The sequence below is a fragment of the Solanum dulcamara genome, chromosome 4 (genome assembly GCF_947179165.1).
Source record: "Solanum dulcamara chromosome 4, daSolDulc1.2, whole genome shotgun sequence".
Taxonomy (NCBI): domain Eukaryota; kingdom Viridiplantae; phylum Streptophyta; class Magnoliopsida; order Solanales; family Solanaceae; genus Solanum; species Solanum dulcamara.
Window position 1 is genome coordinate 26,293,990 of NC_077240.1, and position 20,839 is coordinate 26,314,828.

At 32.7% G+C, this 20,839-nt stretch overlaps 2 protein-coding genes across 3 annotated transcripts; one reads left to right on the forward strand and one right to left on the reverse strand.

The window, feature by feature from the left end:
- The first annotated feature begins 1,460 nt into the window (after positions 1-1,460).
- Positions 1,461-8,114, forward strand: LOC129887136 (uncharacterized). Of its 2 annotated transcripts, XR_008766294.1 has the most exons (7): positions 1,461-1,573; positions 1,650-1,734; positions 5,602-5,746; positions 5,844-6,155; positions 6,245-6,504; positions 7,059-7,557; positions 7,665-8,114. XR_008766294.1 is itself a non-coding variant. In XM_055962096.1 (6 exons), the coding sequence occupies exons 1-6, from the start codon at positions 1,531-1,533 to the stop codon at positions 7,327-7,329; spliced, it is 1,116 nt and encodes a 371-aa protein (XP_055818071.1). In that variant the 5' UTR covers positions 1,461-1,530; the 3' UTR covers positions 7,330-8,114. The 2 variants fall into 2 exon arrangements, 1 of the variants encoding a protein (XP_055818071.1); XM_055962096.1 differs by having other exon boundaries at positions 7,059-8,114.
- A 1,417-nt stretch (positions 8,115-9,531) lies between these two features.
- Positions 9,532-13,341, reverse strand: LOC129887137 (uncharacterized). The gene is made up of 3 exons (XM_055962097.1): positions 13,051-13,341; positions 12,470-12,567; positions 9,532-10,226 (listed from the first exon to the last, which is right to left on the reverse strand). Exons 1-3 carry the CDS (start codon positions 13,210-13,212, stop codon positions 9,665-9,667), a joined length of 822 nt encoding a protein of 273 aa, XP_055818072.1. The 5' UTR covers positions 13,213-13,341; the 3' UTR covers positions 9,532-9,664.
- Positions 13,342-20,839: the final 7,498 nt, after the last annotated feature.

A 20,839-nucleotide genomic window follows, 5' to 3' on the forward strand; every position in this document is an offset into this window, starting at 1 on the left:
AAAAGAGACTTTTGAGAGTGTAAATAAAAAAATAGGACTCAAGTCTTGAAAAAAAAGTAAAAGGGATTCTGTTTTAATTAGTGATAATGACATGTATTTTAAGAATCCACAAATTTTTTTTAATTTATAAAAGACTCCCTCTTTTTTTTTTCCTGCCCCTCATCCACCCCTCAGCCCCATCCTCCCCCAACCTCCCCTCCTTCACGTCATCATCACCTCCAAACAACTGGCAGATCTTTAAACATTTGTCTAAACAACTAACAAATGTTTTCATATCTCGATCTCCAAAATAATTAGCAAATATTTTCATATCTCTCCAAATAACTAGCTGATATTTAAAATATCCCCATTGTTTTAACTAAAGAATCATTAAAAACACTTAAACAAATTAGGATTGTTTAAATATCTTCTGGTTGTCTGAACTAAATAACTTTTGGTTGTTTAAACAATTTTTGATTGTTTAAACAACTTCTGTTGTTTGAACTAAACAACTTAGGGTGTGTTAAACAAAATCTCTTGGTTGCTTGAACAACTCCTGTTTATATAAACAACATATCAATTTATTTTATAATTTTTTACAATCAAATCGGAGTGAAGAAAAAAAGGAGGATGACAACATTCAAAGAAGAAGAAGATGAAAACACAAAAAGTTTGAAAAGAAAGGGGAAAACGGAGAAGAAAAAAGGCAAAAAAATTAAGAAAGAAGAAGATGAAAGGGAAAAGGAACAAGAGCGTTTAAAAAATGGAGAAAAGAAAAGAGAAGAGAAGAGAGGAGGGAAAAGGAGAACAAGGCGTTTAAAAAAATGGAGAAAATGAATGAAATTTAGGATTTTATTAAATTTTTTTGATCTTTTAATTTTTACTCTAAATTTTTAAATATTCTAATTGAACCCATCTCTTCATAATTAACCCCTAATTAAATATTTATAACAACAAAAAAAAAGAAATAGAAATCCCCTATCCTTCATTCTACTCTCAAAAATCCCTTTTAGCTCATTTTCTCTACTTAATATGTGCTCTGAAATATTCCTTTCATAAGTTCGGTTTCAAACATAAATGTTCAAAAAATGGCTAATAATAATTCTATTTTTTTAAAAAAAAATTATGATGATGATTGCTATGAATATAAATAGGCCAAGCATTATAATTTACATAGCAGGACATGTATTTGTTAGGTTAGTGCAAGTATTCTTCTATTTCTCATGCATTTAAGCTATTTTTTAACTTTAAAAAATAGTTGAATTTACAAATAAAATTTAACCCATTAAACAAGCCTTAAACAAAAAAATTAAAATTATTAAATCAAACTGAATTTACAAAAACCAAATCGAAAACTAATTCGATTTAATTTTTGATCCACATAATTCAAAAATCGAAATCAAACCGAATTATCAAACGCCACTTCTAGCAATTTGAGATCTGGACCGCAGCACATCCAAAGTTTTAGGACATATTTTGTAATATGTGAAACATTTGTGCTAGTAATATTTGCCCTTAACGAGAGTCCCTTGTTGCAAATCCCTTGTGAAAATGAAGCCCAGACTCCCTGCTTCAATTTCTGCTCTAATGGCAGGTAAGAATCTCTCCATCTAAAACCCTAGCTTCTATTTTTTCAAATGAATTAAAGTGTTCCTTTTCGTGCACCGCAGGTGAGTGTGCTGGAATCTGCAAAGCCATTTCCGGCCTCTTAACGGAATCTCAAACATTCAACGGCTTCGGTCGACGCCGCACCAGGTAAAATAAACTTTAAACCGTATGATTTAGCACCAGTTCTATAAGGAAACATGATTTTAAAGCAGCGTTAAAACTGTTTGTTTTTTACTGCTAATATTTTTATCTATGGTAATTCGTCTTCATTATGGATTGTAGTTCATCTATTCGTGGTCTGTCTTTACTCTTTACTAAGAGGACGAGTTAGTTGTCAATAGAAATTTAAGAGTCTGTTAGGATGGGCTTATAACTTACTACGCATAACCTAAAAGCCATAAGTTAGGACAATAGAAATTTTAAAGCTCGCGTAAAGAGGAAAATAAGAGAGTGAAGAGATGAAATGAGTGTCTTTCTCCTATAGAGAAGGTACACAAACCAACGTCAAGTTTTGCAGTATATCTGAATGAATTTAGCTAAAATCTTATAGGAGTAATTGGTAACTGGGACAGTTATGTAGTTTTACCTCAAGCATATAGATGCTTTTACTACCTTACTAAAAGCTCTCCAAGGCAAATGCACCTAGGAATATGTAATAGAGCAGGAAGTAGTGATGTACTTCCAAAATGCAAAATTGGATTACACCAAGAAACCGCATTATAGATTAACCAAACTATAATGGAAGGACCATGAAGTAGATTCAATTGTCTTCTACCATTCCCTATTTTAGTACAGTGGAGAATATTGAACGTGTTCATGAGTTAATAGATGAATGATGCTTCATTTTTCTAGAGGTAGGCAATTGGGTTGTGTTAGGCCGGTTCTGGTTCTAACCACCCTTTTGCCCTGCTATGGTGAGGAAATCTTGTGGATCCTTTGAGTGGGTAGATTGATGCCTAATCAAGATGTAGATGAATAATACATAACTTATAGCTTAGGTAAGTTATTTTCCAGAACCCTTACAGCTTAGGTAAGTTATTTTCCAGAACCCTGTCGAAAAGCTGTCAATTTTTTGCAATGCACCATCAAAGGACCACTCAACAGTCAACCCTTACCACACTCCATAAAGGGTAGTGTGGATTTCCTCTTATCTATTTCTATTTCTATATATGGTGCTTGGGGATAAGCATTCATGCAGTTCACGTGTTAGTCAGCAAGTGCATAAAGTATCTATGAAAGCTTGTCATGGACATGGTCTTCAGCTGGTATATTTATAAAAAGGAAAAAGTTTTCAGCTAGTATGAGTGTGAAAAGTTCTCAGTCTCTCCTTTTGACCCTTTCTTCCATGTTCAGTATTCTTGTCTAATTCATCAGTCTTTCTCATTGCTCAATGAAAATGAATTCTAGTGTTGTTGGTTTAATTTAGCTTTTCTATTCTCTATCATGCGTCAACAATCCACAGTATATTTTCTAGAATGAATCTTGTGTACATCTATAAAATCCAAACTACCACATATGGTTGGATAGCCTCTGCATATAAATAGCTGGTTTGATTTGTGTATTTGTTCTAGTTCAAAGTCATTGGCCTATCCACAATGAGTTCAATCCAAAGGCACTTAGGTGTTGTTTGGTTTATAAACAAGTTATATTGGAATTGTTATACTGGGATTAATAATCCAAGAGCTAGTAATGCAGATATTGTTTTTATCGGGTGTTTGGTTCATTGAATTAAAAATTGATTATACCGTGTGTAACTTAAACTTGTGTTGGGTTAAAAACTATATCAACAGTAGTTTTGGCATTTTGATACTGTATCCATGGGTTATAATGAGAGGAAAAAACAATACACCAATTGGTGTATTAAATTATACCAGGATTAGTTTACGTGATTCAAAAGACAAGCCAAACATTGGATAGAACAATACCGAATCTATACCATGATTATTTCATTCAATCGATCAAATCGAACGAGCTCTAAATGTTTTGTAATTGAACAGTATAATTCCCTCTAATGTTTTTTTCTGTTTGTTTATTTTGGAAGCTCCTTCAAGTACCTAGATTGCAAAGTTAAAACAGATGATGCAATTATACATAGATCCAATAATTATGACCTTTATATTAATGATAGGATTGTTCATCTAGAGTCTTTGGGTTATACATCAAACAAAACTAGCATTGTTGTTATAAAGCGGATCTGAACTGATTTGGGATTGAGGCACAATTGATTTATGATTGCTGAAATAACAGAGGACAAAATGTGAACTAGATCTAAGTGGCGTTTTGTTTTAAAATTTGAAAAAAGATTTATGCCAACTTTTTCAGTTTTTTGCTGAAACAGTTTCTCAGCCAAACTCCATGAAAGAAACCTTTGCAAGAAAGGAAAAAAAAATAGTTTCTGCAAAAACTGAAACTTCTCTGGAGTTCCAAAATCTAAACTGAATTATTTTTTATAAAAACTCTTTTAAGAATTGTTTAACCAAACCCCACCTTACGTGTTTAATTAAATACTCCCCCGCTCAATTTAGGTGTTCCATTTTATTTGGAACAATCCAGGTAAGAGCATGTAAATGGAAATGAGTCCAAAAGTGTAGTGTGTAAAGGTAAATTGAAGGAACTCAAAATTTGTTCTGTTCAAAAGTGGGTCTGGTAGCACCTTTTAAACAATTACACCAACATATCCTGTTTAGTCCCACAAGTGACGTGGCGCATGAGGCGAATGTGACAAAAATTATTATGGAAAAAGTATTAAGTTCTGTATTAGGATTTAGGAATAAGTTAACACAATTTTGGAGCAACCTATTATAGAAATAGAATAATGGGAGAAGGTCCAATTTTGCTCCTAAACCCTTCGAAATGGTCTAGATTTGTCCTCCGTTAATAGTCGCTGTCAGATTTACCCTCATCGTTACAATATGGACTAGATTTGCCCCTTTCCTTTGTCAAAACGTCCACATATTGGAAAGCATTCGTTGTTAGTCAATAAGGGCTAATTTAGCTCATTTTGTAACTAGAAGGTTAGATCTGAGTCCAACTATTAATGGAGGGCAAACTTAAACAATTTCGCAAACTTCAACCGCAGATTTGGACAATTTAACATTATTCAAGGGCTAAGTTGGCCCTTTTTCTTTGAGAAAATTTCCACGTGTAGGAAAACATTTGCCCTTGGTCAATAAGGGCAGATTTTTTAACAGGAGGGGCGAATCTGACCCAGCTATTAACAGAGGGAAAATTTAGACCATTTCGCAAAGTTTAAGGGCAATTTTGGACTTTTTGCGTAGAATAATTTATTTAGAATGAAGGGAGTTGTAAAACTTGCAATAACACGTTGGCTAAATAGGTGAAAATGGGTCCAGAAGTAGAGATAATATTTATTTTGAAGTTTCTTTAGTTCAAAAGTGGGTCGACCAGAACCATTTTACAAATAGAATATTGAAAGAGTAATACACTGTCAAAATAGGTTGACAGCTTTGGAACAACCTAAAATAGAAATAGATAGATTATTGGGTATGAAGGAAGTGGTCATAAGTAAATAATCAGAGGTAACACCTTCCCACAAAAGGGTTCAGGTGAAGGCCAACAAATAACCAGTACACGAACAAAACCAAGGGCAAGCTGCAGAAACTAAAAGGACTGAATGTGCCAATAGCATAGCAAAGACCTCTAGGCATATAGCTTGTGAAAAAGAATAAATTACCTTCCTAAAAGCTCATTAGCTTTAGATAATTATACTTAGATGACCAGTGAAAACTAGAATCTGGAGGTTTTAGGGTAGGATAATTATAATCTGGTAAGATGGGCAGGGACATGAGAAATGCCACTTTGGGGTATCAAAGTTGGGAGGCAAAGAAATGAGAAAAAAGAAACTTGGTATTTTGTCTGTGCCTCTCTTGCCTGCTAGCTCAACCTGTGGATTTTCCTGTTTGTTGATTTTATTGACTTTATTCTGACTATTCAAGGTCAAATCATGCTTTCTTATTGATTATTGTGCTATTCTTACACCTTAAAGTTAACCAGTTTCCAGTTCCAAAGATTTAAGAGCTCAAAGGGTTTACTATTTGAAGTCCATAATGATGATAATGACTTCTCAGACCTGGGTCCTCCAGTAGAAAGAGCTTTTGGGCAGCTGAAATTAGTGACGGAGAAGCGCGATCCTTTTGGGGTATGTTTTTCTGATTTATTAATAGCATAGGACTTCTAATCGTTGGGTACATGAACTGATTTGCTTGAAGATGTTACCAATACCTTTTGAGTCACAGAAACTTGATAATGGTAGAAAAGTATCATCTCGCAAGTCTCTCAGCAAAAGCATGCAACATGTAAAGGAAAACTTAACTCTTGATGAACCTCATCAAAGTGAGTATGGTAATGGTGATGATGCTTCTGGATCGACTTATATAACTTCAGATGCTGCTAGTATGGATGGTCGGAGGTCAATCTCAGTTGGGAATGTACCTTCTACCATCAGCCTTTCTCAGCTTGTAGAAGCAGTTTCAGTCTTCGGAAAGTTCTGTGCTGCTTCAGTCAGGCATCTGCCCGATGGGCTTAACTGTTGGGACATCCAATTCGAGGTATGCTATTGATTTCTTGAAGTTCTACCTTCAGCCCCCTCAATCAGGAAAAGTTTGTTTATTATTAACCATTGTTAATTATTGGCAAGAGCTTAGAATCCTGCAACAGAGCAGTTAGAGCTGGTGTGCTAACTGTTGGGAGTTATCTTCTTCCAATCCAACCCCCACGGGCTTCTATGGTTGTTACTATCAGGATTGAGGACATTTCCAAAGATGCTTCCCTCAGTGAGATGTACTCAATCTGTAAATCTGTTGGCACGACAGAAGGGTTGGCATGGGTAAGCAAGGATGGTATAGATGCCTTATTTATAGTTGAGAATGACACAGAATCGGAGTCGATCCTCAAAAAGTAAGTGGTGGTTCATCCTGTAACAAAAGGTCTTATTGTTTATGTTTTCACTCTTGTAGACTAGGGGGCTGGTTCTTGTCCATTATTTTGCTAGCTCAAAAGTATAAAACTTTCTCATGGCTTCATTTTGGAAGAAGTTGGAAGGAAGAGATCAATCCAAAAATGACTTTGCTTTATTACAACATCACCATTAATCATATTCCTTATTGTTCCATGTAGTTTTTCACTGACCATTTGCATCCATACTCCATTTTCTTTGCATGTACCATATTGTTTGCATATAAGAAACTATGAGAGACTGATATTGATAAGAGTGGAAAATACGAGAGGACTGATATTGACATCTGGTCAGTTCATTTTCTGTTACTGTTCTTCCATTATTGGTGGACACTGGTTGATAACCTATGATATTTCTTCTATTATTTGGTCACGGATTTAACTATGCCATCTGAAATCAAATTGTTGCACATCTTGTTCCCAATTTAACCTTGCCTTTACTAGAAGGGACGAGAATATACTTGGTGTAACTATGTTATGTATTTTTCTCTTCTTAGGTTGAATGATACTATTGTTGGTGGTCATTGCCTATCAGCTTCTGTACTACGTAGCAACTCATCATCTGCTTCCATGTCTGAAAATGAGGATTCTAGATGCAAGATGGCTTTACGAATTAACAACCTCTTGGCAGAACTCAAAATGCAACTTAAGGAAAAGAAAGTGGATTGGGAGGTGCTGAAAGTGCATATGGAGGATGTTCAGATGCTGCATGAGGGGATAATGCACCTTGAAGATCTGCCTTCCATCATTGATACATCTGACAAATGATTCTTGATTTTCAAAACTTTTCTATTCAAGAATTTTCACTTGCTAAAAACAGGATAACTCTCTTCATTTCCCCTTCCTTCAAACCCTTCATGTGCCTCCTCCTTGCCATTGCTTTTAGCTGCTGAAACGAGCCTCTTTGCAGCCTGTCCCTCTCATAAAGGATTGGCTGTTCTACGTTTAGTACCATTATATATGCATAGTGGTGCTGACAAAGTCAAAATATTCAAGGTGATTTTTGCAAATTATCCCTATATGAAATGTTTAGTTGAATTTTCCCTTATGCATGTCACTTTAATTTCTTAATTTTCCGATTTCATTTCATATTTGTTGGACAGGAAAGCTTAACTAAGCTATGCCTGATTACTGAGTATTAACGGACATAGATTTGTATTCTTGCATGAGAAGGTAAACAAGGTATCCGTGCCTTCTCACTAATGGCCATTGTTGTTCTCTCTACATTTTTACCACCTCATTTCTGGTAACTGAAGCTTTTCCATAACGCTTTGAACTTCTTAGCACTGGATCTAGTTGTTTTTTCTATTGATTCAGTCCCATAAGCAATAGCAGGGATGGCAGCAGATTATCTGACCTCTTTTTATGCTTCTTTTGAGTTGAGGGTCTTTCGGAAACAGTCGTCCTACCTTGATAGGAGTAAGGTCTGCATACATTTTATCCTCCCCAGACCTCATGTTGTGGGATTTCATTGGGTTGTTATTGTTGTTGTTTCTGGTAACTGAAAAGGCCATCTGGAGAAACCCTTTTAAAGAAGATATTGGTTGATGATTTGTTTGTGGTGGTTGTTAGTTTGTATAATAGATATACGGTAATTGAAACGCTAAGTTCTAAGAACAAGAATAAAGATAGAAAGATGGATAGATTGTCACAAGCAAAGGAAATAGTAGACAATAATGATTATATTAAAGTCGAAACCTTCTATTCAGAAATCAAAACAAGCACTTAGTCTCTTAGACTCCCTCAAGAGGAGGAATTTCTCAATCAAGTAATCTTTCATCCTCAAGCTTTAGCAACTATATCAAACTCTCTCAAGAGTATATTCAATTCATGAGAATTCAACATCCTGAATAATCTTAGTCTGAATGAGTTATTCTCATCTATTTATAGTCCAGGCTACCTATTACATAAAAGGCCCAAAAGTGGAACTTCAAAGTGTTGCAAAAACAACCCTACTTGGTATCTAGGGGTGTACATGACCAGGTTGGTTAGGGTTTTTCAAATACCAAATTAAATTATTTGTGTCGAGTTTTTAAATCTATAAATCAAATCAAACTAATTAAACTCGGGATTTTTTTGGGGGTTTTCGGTAAAGTATTCATACCATCATATAATTAATTGTGCTTCAAATATTTCTTTAGTCCTACCAATATAACTATCTAAGGCATTTCTTAAGAAAATAATACAAAATATGAGATGAATGATGACATTAAAATATTTAATAAAAAATAATAATGAAATTGCATAAAATAAATATTACAAATTAATATGTCATAATGAAAATGATCATAATTTAGAAGTACTAAATGATGTTAGAATAAGTCTAATAAATATTAATTACATGACTAAATATTAAAAAAAAAAATTAAAATTAGGTTATATACTTTAATTGTCTAAACCAATGTAAACTGAAAAACAAATATTCAACATTATTGTCATTCTTAGTTTTAAATAATTTTTCTTAGCATTGGTATTGATTTGATTTTGATTTGAGCTTTAATAGAGTTAGTAATATCTATGGACTATAATCTTCATTGCACCACTCAAAATTCTAAGTTTCAAACTTGAAATAATATATAAAAACATAAAAACTATGAAAAAGTATAAGAAATATTTATAAATTATATCAAAGTAAATACTTTTATGTATAAAATAAATTTTAAAAATTATATCTATAATGTTGGATTGGTTTGGTCTTAGTTTGACCCTTTTTAGTTTAAATCAAATCAGAAAGCTGTGTAATATCGTTGTTCGACAAGCTCCTTATTGGAAGTCAGAACTGCTCTAATTTCTTGTAACATACCTTGATTTATGTGTTAACTAATTTGTCAAAAACCAAAAAAGGAAAAAGACTCGGATGCCTTATCATCATAATTCAACCCATTTTTTAGAGTGGAGTGGCATGGGGCAGGCAAGTGTAAACAAGAGGTTTTTTTTTTTGACAGAATTGGGTAATTGTGTTAACAGAGGTTCATAAAACAGGACTGTTTTTTTGAAGTTGTGACCTTTGAGCATAAAGGGCTCAAGCCATCCTCTGAAAGTTCTAATCGTGCACAAGTACAATAACTGAAGCCATCATTAAGGACAACGACACGTACTGTGTTTAATCTACAGATTCATCTTCTTTCGATCCCATATTCAAAATTCTACAGGGATCTTCCCTATTTTCGGGTGCTGATACACTCATTGAGGAGCATTGTTCAATCTTATATTCCCTCTCATCAACTAAAGACTTCATGTAGGAACAAGGCCGGTCCTCGGTTTCCATATGATTAGGCTCCTGCCCTGGAGTAAAATGCAATTCAAATGATGATGGTCCAGGAGGTTGAGTCCTCATTTGCACAGACCGCAAAAGTGCAGCTCTCCTTAAGTCAGCAGAGTGGCATATGTCACTGGGTGATGATGGAAATCGACCCTCAGAATCAGAGCCTCGTTGACGAGGCTGTGAAGCTGAGGCAGGAGGGAAGTTGCAGGAATTTGACGGGTATGAAGTGGACGGAGGGCATGATGAGAACCCATTCATTGGTCTGTGATATCGGTAGGGTGAGACTGGACTAGTTGGTGTGCTCTCACGTTGAGGGGAGCTGGTATTTGTAAAAGCCTCATAACATCGTGAATCATCTGAATCTTCTGACATTGGTGAATATTGAAAGGACATCTCATCCCTGAGAACAAACATAAAAAGTCAAATAAAACTTGATAGCAAAGAAGCAAGGAGACAGCAAATACCGGATCTTCATTTGTTACTACATTTCATATAAGCTTATACGTACATTGTCAAGTCGCAAATAGTTAGGACATCCAAATTTAAGAAAAAGTCTAGAGAGCTAAATCAAAACTAAATGTTTGAATACTTCACAAATTAAGCAAATCCAAAAGCATGCATGATGATAGATTGGTCTATCCACAGATGCTACACATTAGTTTGTGTGGGTCTTTCTCATCATATGTGGTTATGAAAGGAATAAAGAAAATTCTCCAGACACTAAACTGGACCAAAATGACCAAGACTTCACCCCGATCATAACTTGGAAACATATTTTTGCACGATTTGTGCTGTTTTATTTAACAGTAGAATACAGTCTCCTCGATATTTGCATGGTGCATCAGTTATCTTAACAAAAATATTCAAGTCACTACCTTTAAAGATTTTGAAACTACAAAACCATACAACGGTGACCCCTCTGTTATGCTTAAAAGTCAAATGACTATATGGTCTGTACTTCCTTGCCAACCATTTTTTGCTCTAAACTCTAAGTGCCATGACAGGAGACACTGAGTCACTGCTTGTTTCATCCAGTAATCTTTTGATATGTTCCCACTGTCGATTGATATAAAGCTCTCAACACTTTCCATTATAACAGAATTGCACTAACAGACACTACAAGGTTTCACAGAATCATAGTAGTGAATCTAACTATGATCATCACAGAATCAGTGCAGACTAGTCACTGTCTTTAAGAAAGACAGGAGACAGCTGCCAGATGACATCTGTGAATTCTAGTTTTCTGTCATTCATCACTCCAAAAAGAGCTGTCACGTTCTGAACGTCCATTTCTACAAGTTTTGAGGGTGCTTTGATTATATATGTACTAATTCATCTGTCAAAGATGCACAGACATGAAACTGACAAGGCAGAATTCCGCACTGCAGTATATTCACTTAAACTATACCCATAGAAACTGCCGTCCCATACTATTGTGTTTCAACAGTTTACAGCCCTTAAGGGTTCTTTTAACACTCTCCTAAATAGGACCAACTTCTACAGCATAATATTATGACGGTGAAATTCAAGAGGTCGAACATGTGTGTATATGTCATGTGAATGAGCATCTTTTTACAAGGAAAATATGTCTAAAAAGGTTTTTAAGGACTTGGCAAAAAGTTGAGGTGGCTACTCTGCATCTTACCTTGTTTAATGCTTCCCACTTACAGGGTAACATACTAGAAAAAGGAACCATTAAATTCTCAGATATAATAATAATAAGAATAACAATAATAAGGTGGGTAACCCATTACTCTGCATCTTACCTTGTGACTAAGGTCACAGGTTCGACCCCAACACCATGTGCACTAAGCCTGGTTTCAAAGGTTGCATTTGGTCCTTAGGGTTGGTCCAGATGGATTTTTTGGTCATAATAATAATAATAAGGCGGGTAAGTTTCAATTGTATATTAGAAATGGACTGTACAGTTACATAAACCATGTAAGTCATGGAGGTTATTGGATATTATTTTATTTCTTATCACATAAATGTATTTTCATTCATGGCCAAAATCTGGCCGTATACTTGCGAATCAGATATATTATTGGATATTGAAGTCCCCATATCCTTGCTAATCAGACATATTATAGTGTACTTGCTACAGAACACTGTTGCAGCATACAATACAGACATTCATGACTAGGTTTTCCAAGGAATATCTTATTTGTGTTGTAACCCAACTGAGCAATAATTGGCATTAGTCTGTTATTTCAGATATTCAACAAAACTTTCAACATTAAAACATATCCCTGGGCTTTACACTGTACTGAGAGATTAAACTAGCACAGGCCTCCTTGTGAGATTGATAACTAAGCGTTCACTGAATTCTGGTAAATTATTTTCTTTAGAGTGGACATTGGCATGTGATTGTGTTTAAGGTGAAGAAGTCCCCCATAAGTACCTCACATTAGTTTATGTCCTACCACGGACATATAAGTCAATAAAGGATTTGCACGTAGAGCATAAACTTAAGGTCAGAGCGTCATTTCAGACTTCCAACAATAATTCAAGTTGGACCAAAAGTAGGCTCTCTCCACATAATGAGAAACCGAGAAACCGAGAAACCGAACTTGTTCCCATCCTTAACTATGTGTTAATATCTGTATAATTTTCTTTCTTCCAATGTAGTACAAAATTCATCACCTGATGTACAGCATGTTTTCGGATCTTGATGGAGAATCCACTATATTATCTGGTAGGGTGTCTCCCACTGTCAATCCATTTAAACTTGATGCCATTATCTGCAAAATTCCTCAAGTTTCTTCAGAAATAGCCAAAAAAGCTAACACATGAAGGCTGAAATCACAGGCAAAGAACACACATTTCCGTTGATAGCAACAAGTGAAACAACAACAACAACATACCCAGTGAAATCCCACTAAGCGGGATCCGGGGAGGGTAGAATTTACCCATACCTTACCACTACGTCGTAGAGGTAGAGAGACTTAATGACCCTCGGCCCAAGTGCATCAGACCCAAGTGCAACTTCAAAAATTACAATTAACATACCTTATTAAGAAAGCACCATCTTTTAACAATCAATCAGCCACATCTCAATCCTAAACTAGTTGTAATTAACCTCTGCTCAAACCCATTTCATTCTAAAAGGCAATTCAATAATATAATAAATTATATTAACAAAATCGGCGATTTTCTAATTCCATATCCAACATACACATGATTTCAACAAAATAAAATGAGTAGATTTTGAGAAGGAGCACAACCTCACTAAGATAACGTTTGTGAGAGTGGAGATTATCGACATAAACCTCGTCTTCTGGGTCTCTATTTCTCTTACCAGTTCCAGTTGGGGAAGATGTGGCTGATGAAGACGATGCTGCGATCGCCGGAGTAGACGACGGCGATGAAGCCGTCTCCGAGCCCATAATCCGAAAGAGAAAAAATCAAATCCCTTTTCTCCTGTCTCTCGTGTTCAATGTCAGAGTGAAAAAAGTAGAAAACTGATTAAGCATTACTAAAACCAAAAGTTAACGGCTTTAATTATCCAAAAGGTGATTATATGAAATGAAATTTTTTCCCCATGGGTTAATATTATGCCAGGTCAGTGTCCACTTGTCAGAGACGGGTCAAGTTCAGAAAGGCCCTAAACAAATTGCTCTCTCTGTTTTGTCCAAAGCCTTATAAAAATACTCTCCACAAGAATTTGGTTTTGATTTTTCCATCCTCAGAAAAATTATGTCGTATATGAAAAGCATAACAAGTTATGTCGTATATGAAAAAGATAATATTTCTCAAATTATATCGTAAAAGGTCATATGTCTTAATTTTATTTTTTTTTAAAAAGCACACTTACCCATACGTTTACGTTATCATCCTACATTATCTACCTTATTTTTTCCTCAAAAAATGATAAAGACATAATACCCTCAAAAGGCTTTAATCCAAATTTTTGAACAATATAACAAATTCTAGAATATACTACACAATTTGTCTAGTAACTTGTGCTGAGTAATTAGGTTTGAATATATAAGGGTACTCTAGTTTACAAATTTTCATTAAATGACCAGCATGACTAAAAATTAAAGTCCACAAATTGCACTTATTCTTCAAATTTAATGATTTCTAATTTTTGCTCATGCTACTTATTTCTTGGTGATTTTATTTAAGTATAAGAATAGAATAAAATAAAACACAAAAAGTGTTCTATCTAACTTAAAAGCATTGATTTATCTTATTCAAACACTAAAAAAAATTAAGTTATTTTAACTTTTAAAAATATTTAAATAAGTTAATTCAAACAAACTCTACAACTTGTGATCTTTCTTGACCATATCATTTAACACATTACAAGCAATTTTCACTTTTCTTACCTTACACAGATTGTTAGCAAAGGGTGATAAAATAGCTCATGAAAACATTATTTACCCATTTTGTTTAAGTTTAGGTGGGTTATTAACTCATTAAATTTCACAAATATCTAATAAAGTAATTTTCTTTGTATCAAATATAGTCATGTTTTAAATATACAAATAATAAAAATTATTTTCAATAAAATGGTCATGTGTATATATAATGCATCAATATTGTATAAATGAAGTATATTCGTATGTAAATAATGTATAACTATATATCATAGATGTATATACATTATTGATATGATAAAGTATACATTGTAGGTCGATTTTGTTTTTCAATCTCAACCAACTCAAATCTCTTCTAAAGAATCCCAAAAATTAGATATGAGCTCCTTTTAGTGTTTTGAGTCTTTTGATATATTATTCACTCAAAATGATTCATGTTTGCGATATATTAATTTTAAAATTTGTATTTTGAACATGGAATAACGAGGAGGAAAACAACAAAGAAATGAGGAAGGAAGAGAAGAAGAAGTCATTAATGGTTGAAAGAAGAGGAACAAAGAAGGTGAAGAAGAAAGCGCGAATTGTACTTTTCTTGTAATTGGAAAGTGTCAAATGACCATTTTTCGTAAAATATTCGAAAATTAGGCCATTTTGAAAAAGAATTTATGATCGAAGGGTCATTTTGCATAATTATCCTTTTATTTATTAAGTTAGCCTTGTAAACCTATTTAATTATATCCATCTAAAAGTTGGAATGCTATTAAGTTAGCCTTGTAAACCTATTTAATTATGTCCATCTAAAATTTTGTCCAAATATGTTTTTTAAAGAATCTTTTTTTAATTATAATACAACAACAACAACCCAGTGAAATCTCACAACGTGGGGTCTGGACTTTTTTTAATTATAATAAAGAAAATAAAATTCTATTACTTACTTAGGAAAATTAAAACAAAACAAATTAAAAAACTAAATATTGTAAAAGTCGGATTAAGTTAATTCCAATCAATTTCAACCCTCATAAGCAAAGTTGAAAACGAACCATATGTGAACTACAAATTTGTTGGCCATGAAATGAATTCCCTTGCTAGTCCATTTTTGCAGAAGAAATAGAATTCTGTATTATTAGTATTCCCCAAAAATGTCTCTTAAAAATCTAACGACCGTTAGCAAAAAGACTGAAATAGTGGAATATTTTAGGTTTTATCTCACAAATTGTGTATGCATTAATAGTTTTTATAAAATTTAGGAGTTACATATCACCACTGGAAGAAAAAAAAATCGAACCTTACATTTTTTGAATTTAAGTTAATAGTTATCTTCTTTTTTTTTACTCTCAAATTAAAAAAGCCATAAATGTCTAGTTTTACATATTAAATATTTGTTTGGTATGGTTTTATTTTTTCTATAAAGTAAGTTATTTTTTGATAATCAAACACCAACAAATATTTTTCATCAAAGAAAAAAGACCACTTTCTTCATGTTCTTCTCTGATAGCCAATTTTGTATAGGATAAATTTCGATCTTAGCAAATAGATGAATTGGAATCAGACACATTGAAGCACAATCTAATTAATCTTGAATTCAAAGATGGAGTTGAGCCTAATAATAATTTTTTTCTTCTAAATTAATTTCCTTCCTAGTTCCTACCAGACACACCCTAAATGCCAATCAACTAACCCTATTAGATCTTTCTTTAAGCCAATTTTTTTTTTAAAAGAAGGAAATGTGAAAGGACTACTGCAGTGCGCGATTCAAATTTAATCGGACAGCTCCAAATATCCGGATGGAAAAGGGTTAAATTTCAATTGTATTCAAACTTATGAATTCATCCACCAAAAAAGAATTAGTCCGAAAACTATTTGAGTCACAAAGAGATAAAATTGACATAAACTATTTCTTATACTTTATAAAGTGTAATTATTTCTTACACTTTGTAAAATATAACTTTTTCTTACGTTTTAAATTGTGTCACTTTATGCACTTTGCAATGTTTGTCATATAATTTTTGTAGTTTTTGCACATTCATCAGTTTGTCGAGTCGGACACCGTGGATTTATTTAGTAATATTCATCAGTTTTTCGGTGCTATAAGCGTTGGAGATTATATACCAGATATGGCGATAAGCATTAACAAACGCTCCAAAAAAGAAAGACATAATTTAAAGTGTAAGAAATAGTTATATTTTATAACGTGTAAGAAATAGTTACATTTTATAAAGTGTAAGAAAAAATTACACTTTATACTAAAATTTAGACGCCTACTGTTAATTTTTTTTATTTATAAAATGGAAGAAAAATTACATTAAGTCTATTTTAATTATATTATAAAAATATAGCTTATTTGTGCCAATTTTATCTCTTTGGGGCTCAAATAGGTTCGGAATCCAAAAAGGAGTGAGTACTGAACAATTGTCTCCATAAAGCAAACAAGCATTTAGTTGGAGCAAATGGCATTGTCGGGTCATATAAGCCATGTGAAATGTGAATTATTATTGCAAAGAACTTGGATCTTAGGACCTTTGTATTTTTCTTGGAAAAGATAAAACCTTTTTTTTCATTTGAGTCTATTTGAAGTCAAGTAGTACTACATAATATGGCATACATATTCTGTTGAGAGGCATCAATCAAGTGCCCAAATGGTCAAAAGTGTGACCTACTATAAAATCTAATAAGATATCTTTACTCTACAGATTTTTATTTTATTCCATTTTAATGGATTTGCACTTTTGAAAGCGATAGGAATTTAATTAGTTTTATTCAATTTAATTAATATTTAAAATATATTTTATTGAGTGATGATAAGTTGACCAGAATTTTTAATCAACGTCTATTATGTAGAAGAATATAAACTTTAGTAAAAGGGAACTCTTTATTACATACGAAATCTTTAGCCTTAAAGCTTAAGAAAGAGAGTATTATAAGTTAGAGAAAAATTGATGAGACCCAACTATGGGGATTCTCTTGGATGAGCATAGAATTTTTTTAAACAAAAAAAAGCATAAAATTGTTTTAGAACCATGTGCTAAATCCCAGAGGAAAAGTATATTAATTGAGAAAATTTTGCTTTGAAATGTCAAAAATTACTACTTTCTTTTTTATATCTTTTAAATTTTAAACTCTCTTTTATTACGTCCACTTTACTTTAAGTCATAATATCACTTGAAAAAACTAAAAAATATCATTATAGAAGCTAAAAAAAAATTATTAGGCATCTCCTATCTCATTATTCTCTCATACACCCAATACATTTCTTCAACCATGAAAGCAAGCATAGATGATCAAACGATAAGTATATTGATAACAAAAATAAGTCTTGATGATGGATCAACAAAGACTAATAAAGAATACAAACAACATTTAATATAAAATATAAATTATATGATTTGAGTCGATTCAATTTTACCCCCCTTAACATTTAAGAATTGTGAAACAATGTTCTCGCAACGTGTTAATGAAAACGATAATCCCTTTATACAATATTTTTTAGTGAGATAAAATTGATGATTTTCTTAACTACATAATAATACAAGATATTAATAAACATTTTATTAACTATAATCAAACTATATTTTAATTTTTAACATACTTTTTAAATAAAATTATTATCCGCAATTAACTTATCCCATTTAAATTATGCATAACTAAAAAAAATAAGATAATCAATATTATTAAATTATAGTTATTACCATTAATTATTGAAGCAACATGATTTCTTAATTATATTTTCAAACTTTTCAAAAAAGTTATGTGGCCTAAATTTCACTCATTTTAAAATGTCAAGTTGAGACGATTTTTCACTTTACACATCTCAATTAAATAATGTACTCCCTCCATTCTAAAATAATTAAATTATTGGAATATGACACACATTTTAAGAGAAAAAACAAAAGACATAAATTAGTCATGTTTTTTTATTTTTGTCATTTTCAAATTTCATACTAACCTCTCAATACTCATTTAATTCATTTTTGAAACTTAACCTTAAAGTTTAATTAATGAAGGGTAAAATTGGAAAAAATTTCTAACATCTATCTTAAATTGTGAATAATTCATTTATTTTTAACACTAGAAAATACTTCAACAATTCAATTATTTTGGAATGGAGAAAGTACCTTTTAAACACACATAATAAGATTCGACCGTGTCATTTTAATATTTTTTGCTAACACGGCATAATAAGTGTGATACACTTATTAATGACGTGTGAGAGACTTATATTAATTAGCCAATTATTATTTTATTTTTTTCTTCTTCTCCATTTCTCAAGCCTCAACCTCCCACCATTTACCTAACCTTAAAACTCTTCAATGAGATTGAATTTTTTGATTCAAATCTATTTTTTAGTGATCTCTTTAGTTGTAGTAACGAAATTGAAAGAAGATGAATCATTTCATTGTTAATTTATGGAGCTAGCGAAACACATAAAGAGCATCAAAATTTGAAAAGTTGGAAAAAAAATATGAAGTTAAAATCAGATTAATGGGTCAAAAATTTTTGTTTTGAAATATTTAGCTATAATAATTTTTAAAAAAATCAGTTTTGGGTTGAAAGAAGTTTGATTAAAGATGGTGATTAAGAAAATCTTCTATTTTTTATTTGTCATTTTCTTTCACTTTTGGGTTATTATTAGAAGTGATATGAAAAAAAAAAACTTTATTTTATAAAAGATAGAATGAACAAAGAGAGTTTGGAGGTATGGGACAACATTTGAAGGGGAGGAGGGGGGAGCGGGAGGGGGAGGGTGGTGTATTTATTTAAAATGCCACATGTAATTGTTTGAATTAATTATTTTGTCACATCAACTCTTATAATATTTTTTTTATTGATTGTTAAAAAAATATCAAAATGACATAGTCGAATTCTACTAGACGTGTTTAACTGGTGAAATGTGGTGATTACTCACTAGAGAGTATGGATTACGCTAGAGAAAAAACAGAGTGGTGGTGGTTTCTATGGGAATTTCCTCTGGTGAAATGATGGAAAGTCGGTGAGAGAAAATGGGGTATCATTGATGGCTTCATTAATGAAGGTCGGTGGGGAATGAGAGTGTGTAACTCGTTTGCCTTGGATCTTTTTTCTTTTTATTTTAGTGAAATAATTTTTATTATTGTTATTATTATTAATGAAAATACTATTTTATTTTTTTGCAAATTCTGAGTAGTAATTTAATAATTTTCGAGGATATTACTGTTTTAAGAATATTAAAATTATCAGTGAAATGAAATTTACCTGATACATTACGAAAAGGTTTTACCTGAGAAGTGGATAAGTCTTTTGTTTACTTGTCCTTACCGTGCTTATACACATTTGGATACTTCTTCTTAGAAAACGAAAATGTCTGTCAAAAATCGTTTGTGTTTTATGATGTGATTGTTATGGTGTTTTCATTGGCTGTTTTGGTTTGAGTAGAGCTTGAGCAATATCTAATGACATGCCCAATTCTGCTACAACCTATGCAAAGAATATCATCACCTTCATATACCACCTTTTGGATATGGCTCCCGATAATGACTTTCTTCCTGACTAAATTTCAAGGGATACTTGAATGCACACTCTTGCGAAGCGTCCTCTAATTTCTGCTGAGGTTCAAGTATCAATTTTTAAAAGTATGCCCAATTTTTCTCCTAATTTTTTTCAGGACTTGTTGGTCTTAAAATTCTGTTGGGAGGTGTGGAAGCCTAATCCATATAGCAGTATGAGTTGCCATTGCTTCATGTGGAACAAAATTGAGTGACCACCTTGTCACTGGTAGAAAATTTCAAGTGACAAACCAATCATCATGTAGAACTTTTTCTCATGTTTTTCAGCAGGTTGAATTTTGCTTTGTAGAAATCTCAGCCCAGATCAATAAGAGTGAGGGATTTAGTGGGTTTTCAAAGTTCAGCTAGTTTTGTTTTTAGATAGTTGTGTGATATTTTTTTCTCAAACAACTTGACTATTAGGGAGTGTCTCTATGGTTGGTGGATTCGTGCTTTATCTTCCTCTGTTAGGATTATAGAATCTGCAGATACGTCACCATCCATGTTGTAGCGGATTTCCCCAATATTGTAGGAGAGGTTGAGCTCTTTTCCTTTGTTTAGAAGTGCTTCTTTAAATGATTGGCATGTTGTAATATCTTCCTCCATTGAGATAGCCCCAAGATTTGGAAGTTCCGATGGGTCAAACGATTTTGGAGATTGGATCTTGTTGTTCAGGTGAGTGGATATGGACATTTCCTTTGGATACTGTTCAAGCTCTAGAGAGAAAGTGTTTCTTCTTACCTTTCTCTTCGCATGGATGTGTTCTAGTTGTTGATGAAATGAGATAATATCAAGTACTAATAGAATATAGCAGATAATGCAATATTTATTTTAGAAAAAAGGCTCAAATATACTATCAAAAATTAATAAAAGATTTATTTATGTCAATCGTTAAAAATTTAGTTTATTTATGTCATCGTCCTTTGAGAAAAGTTTCATCCATACCATTATTTTAACTCCCGCTTTGGAAAATCATTTTTTATACGTGACCAATTATAATTCTGCCACATTATTATTAGTAGTAATAAAAAAATTAAAATTCTGACTACATTTGTGGAATTAAAAAACTCACTCATATTGAGAATTTCTTTTAGAGAAAATAGCCAATTATCAACTACACACCAATACTTCACGGGTCCTATTACCCCTATGAAGTATTATTTTACACAGAA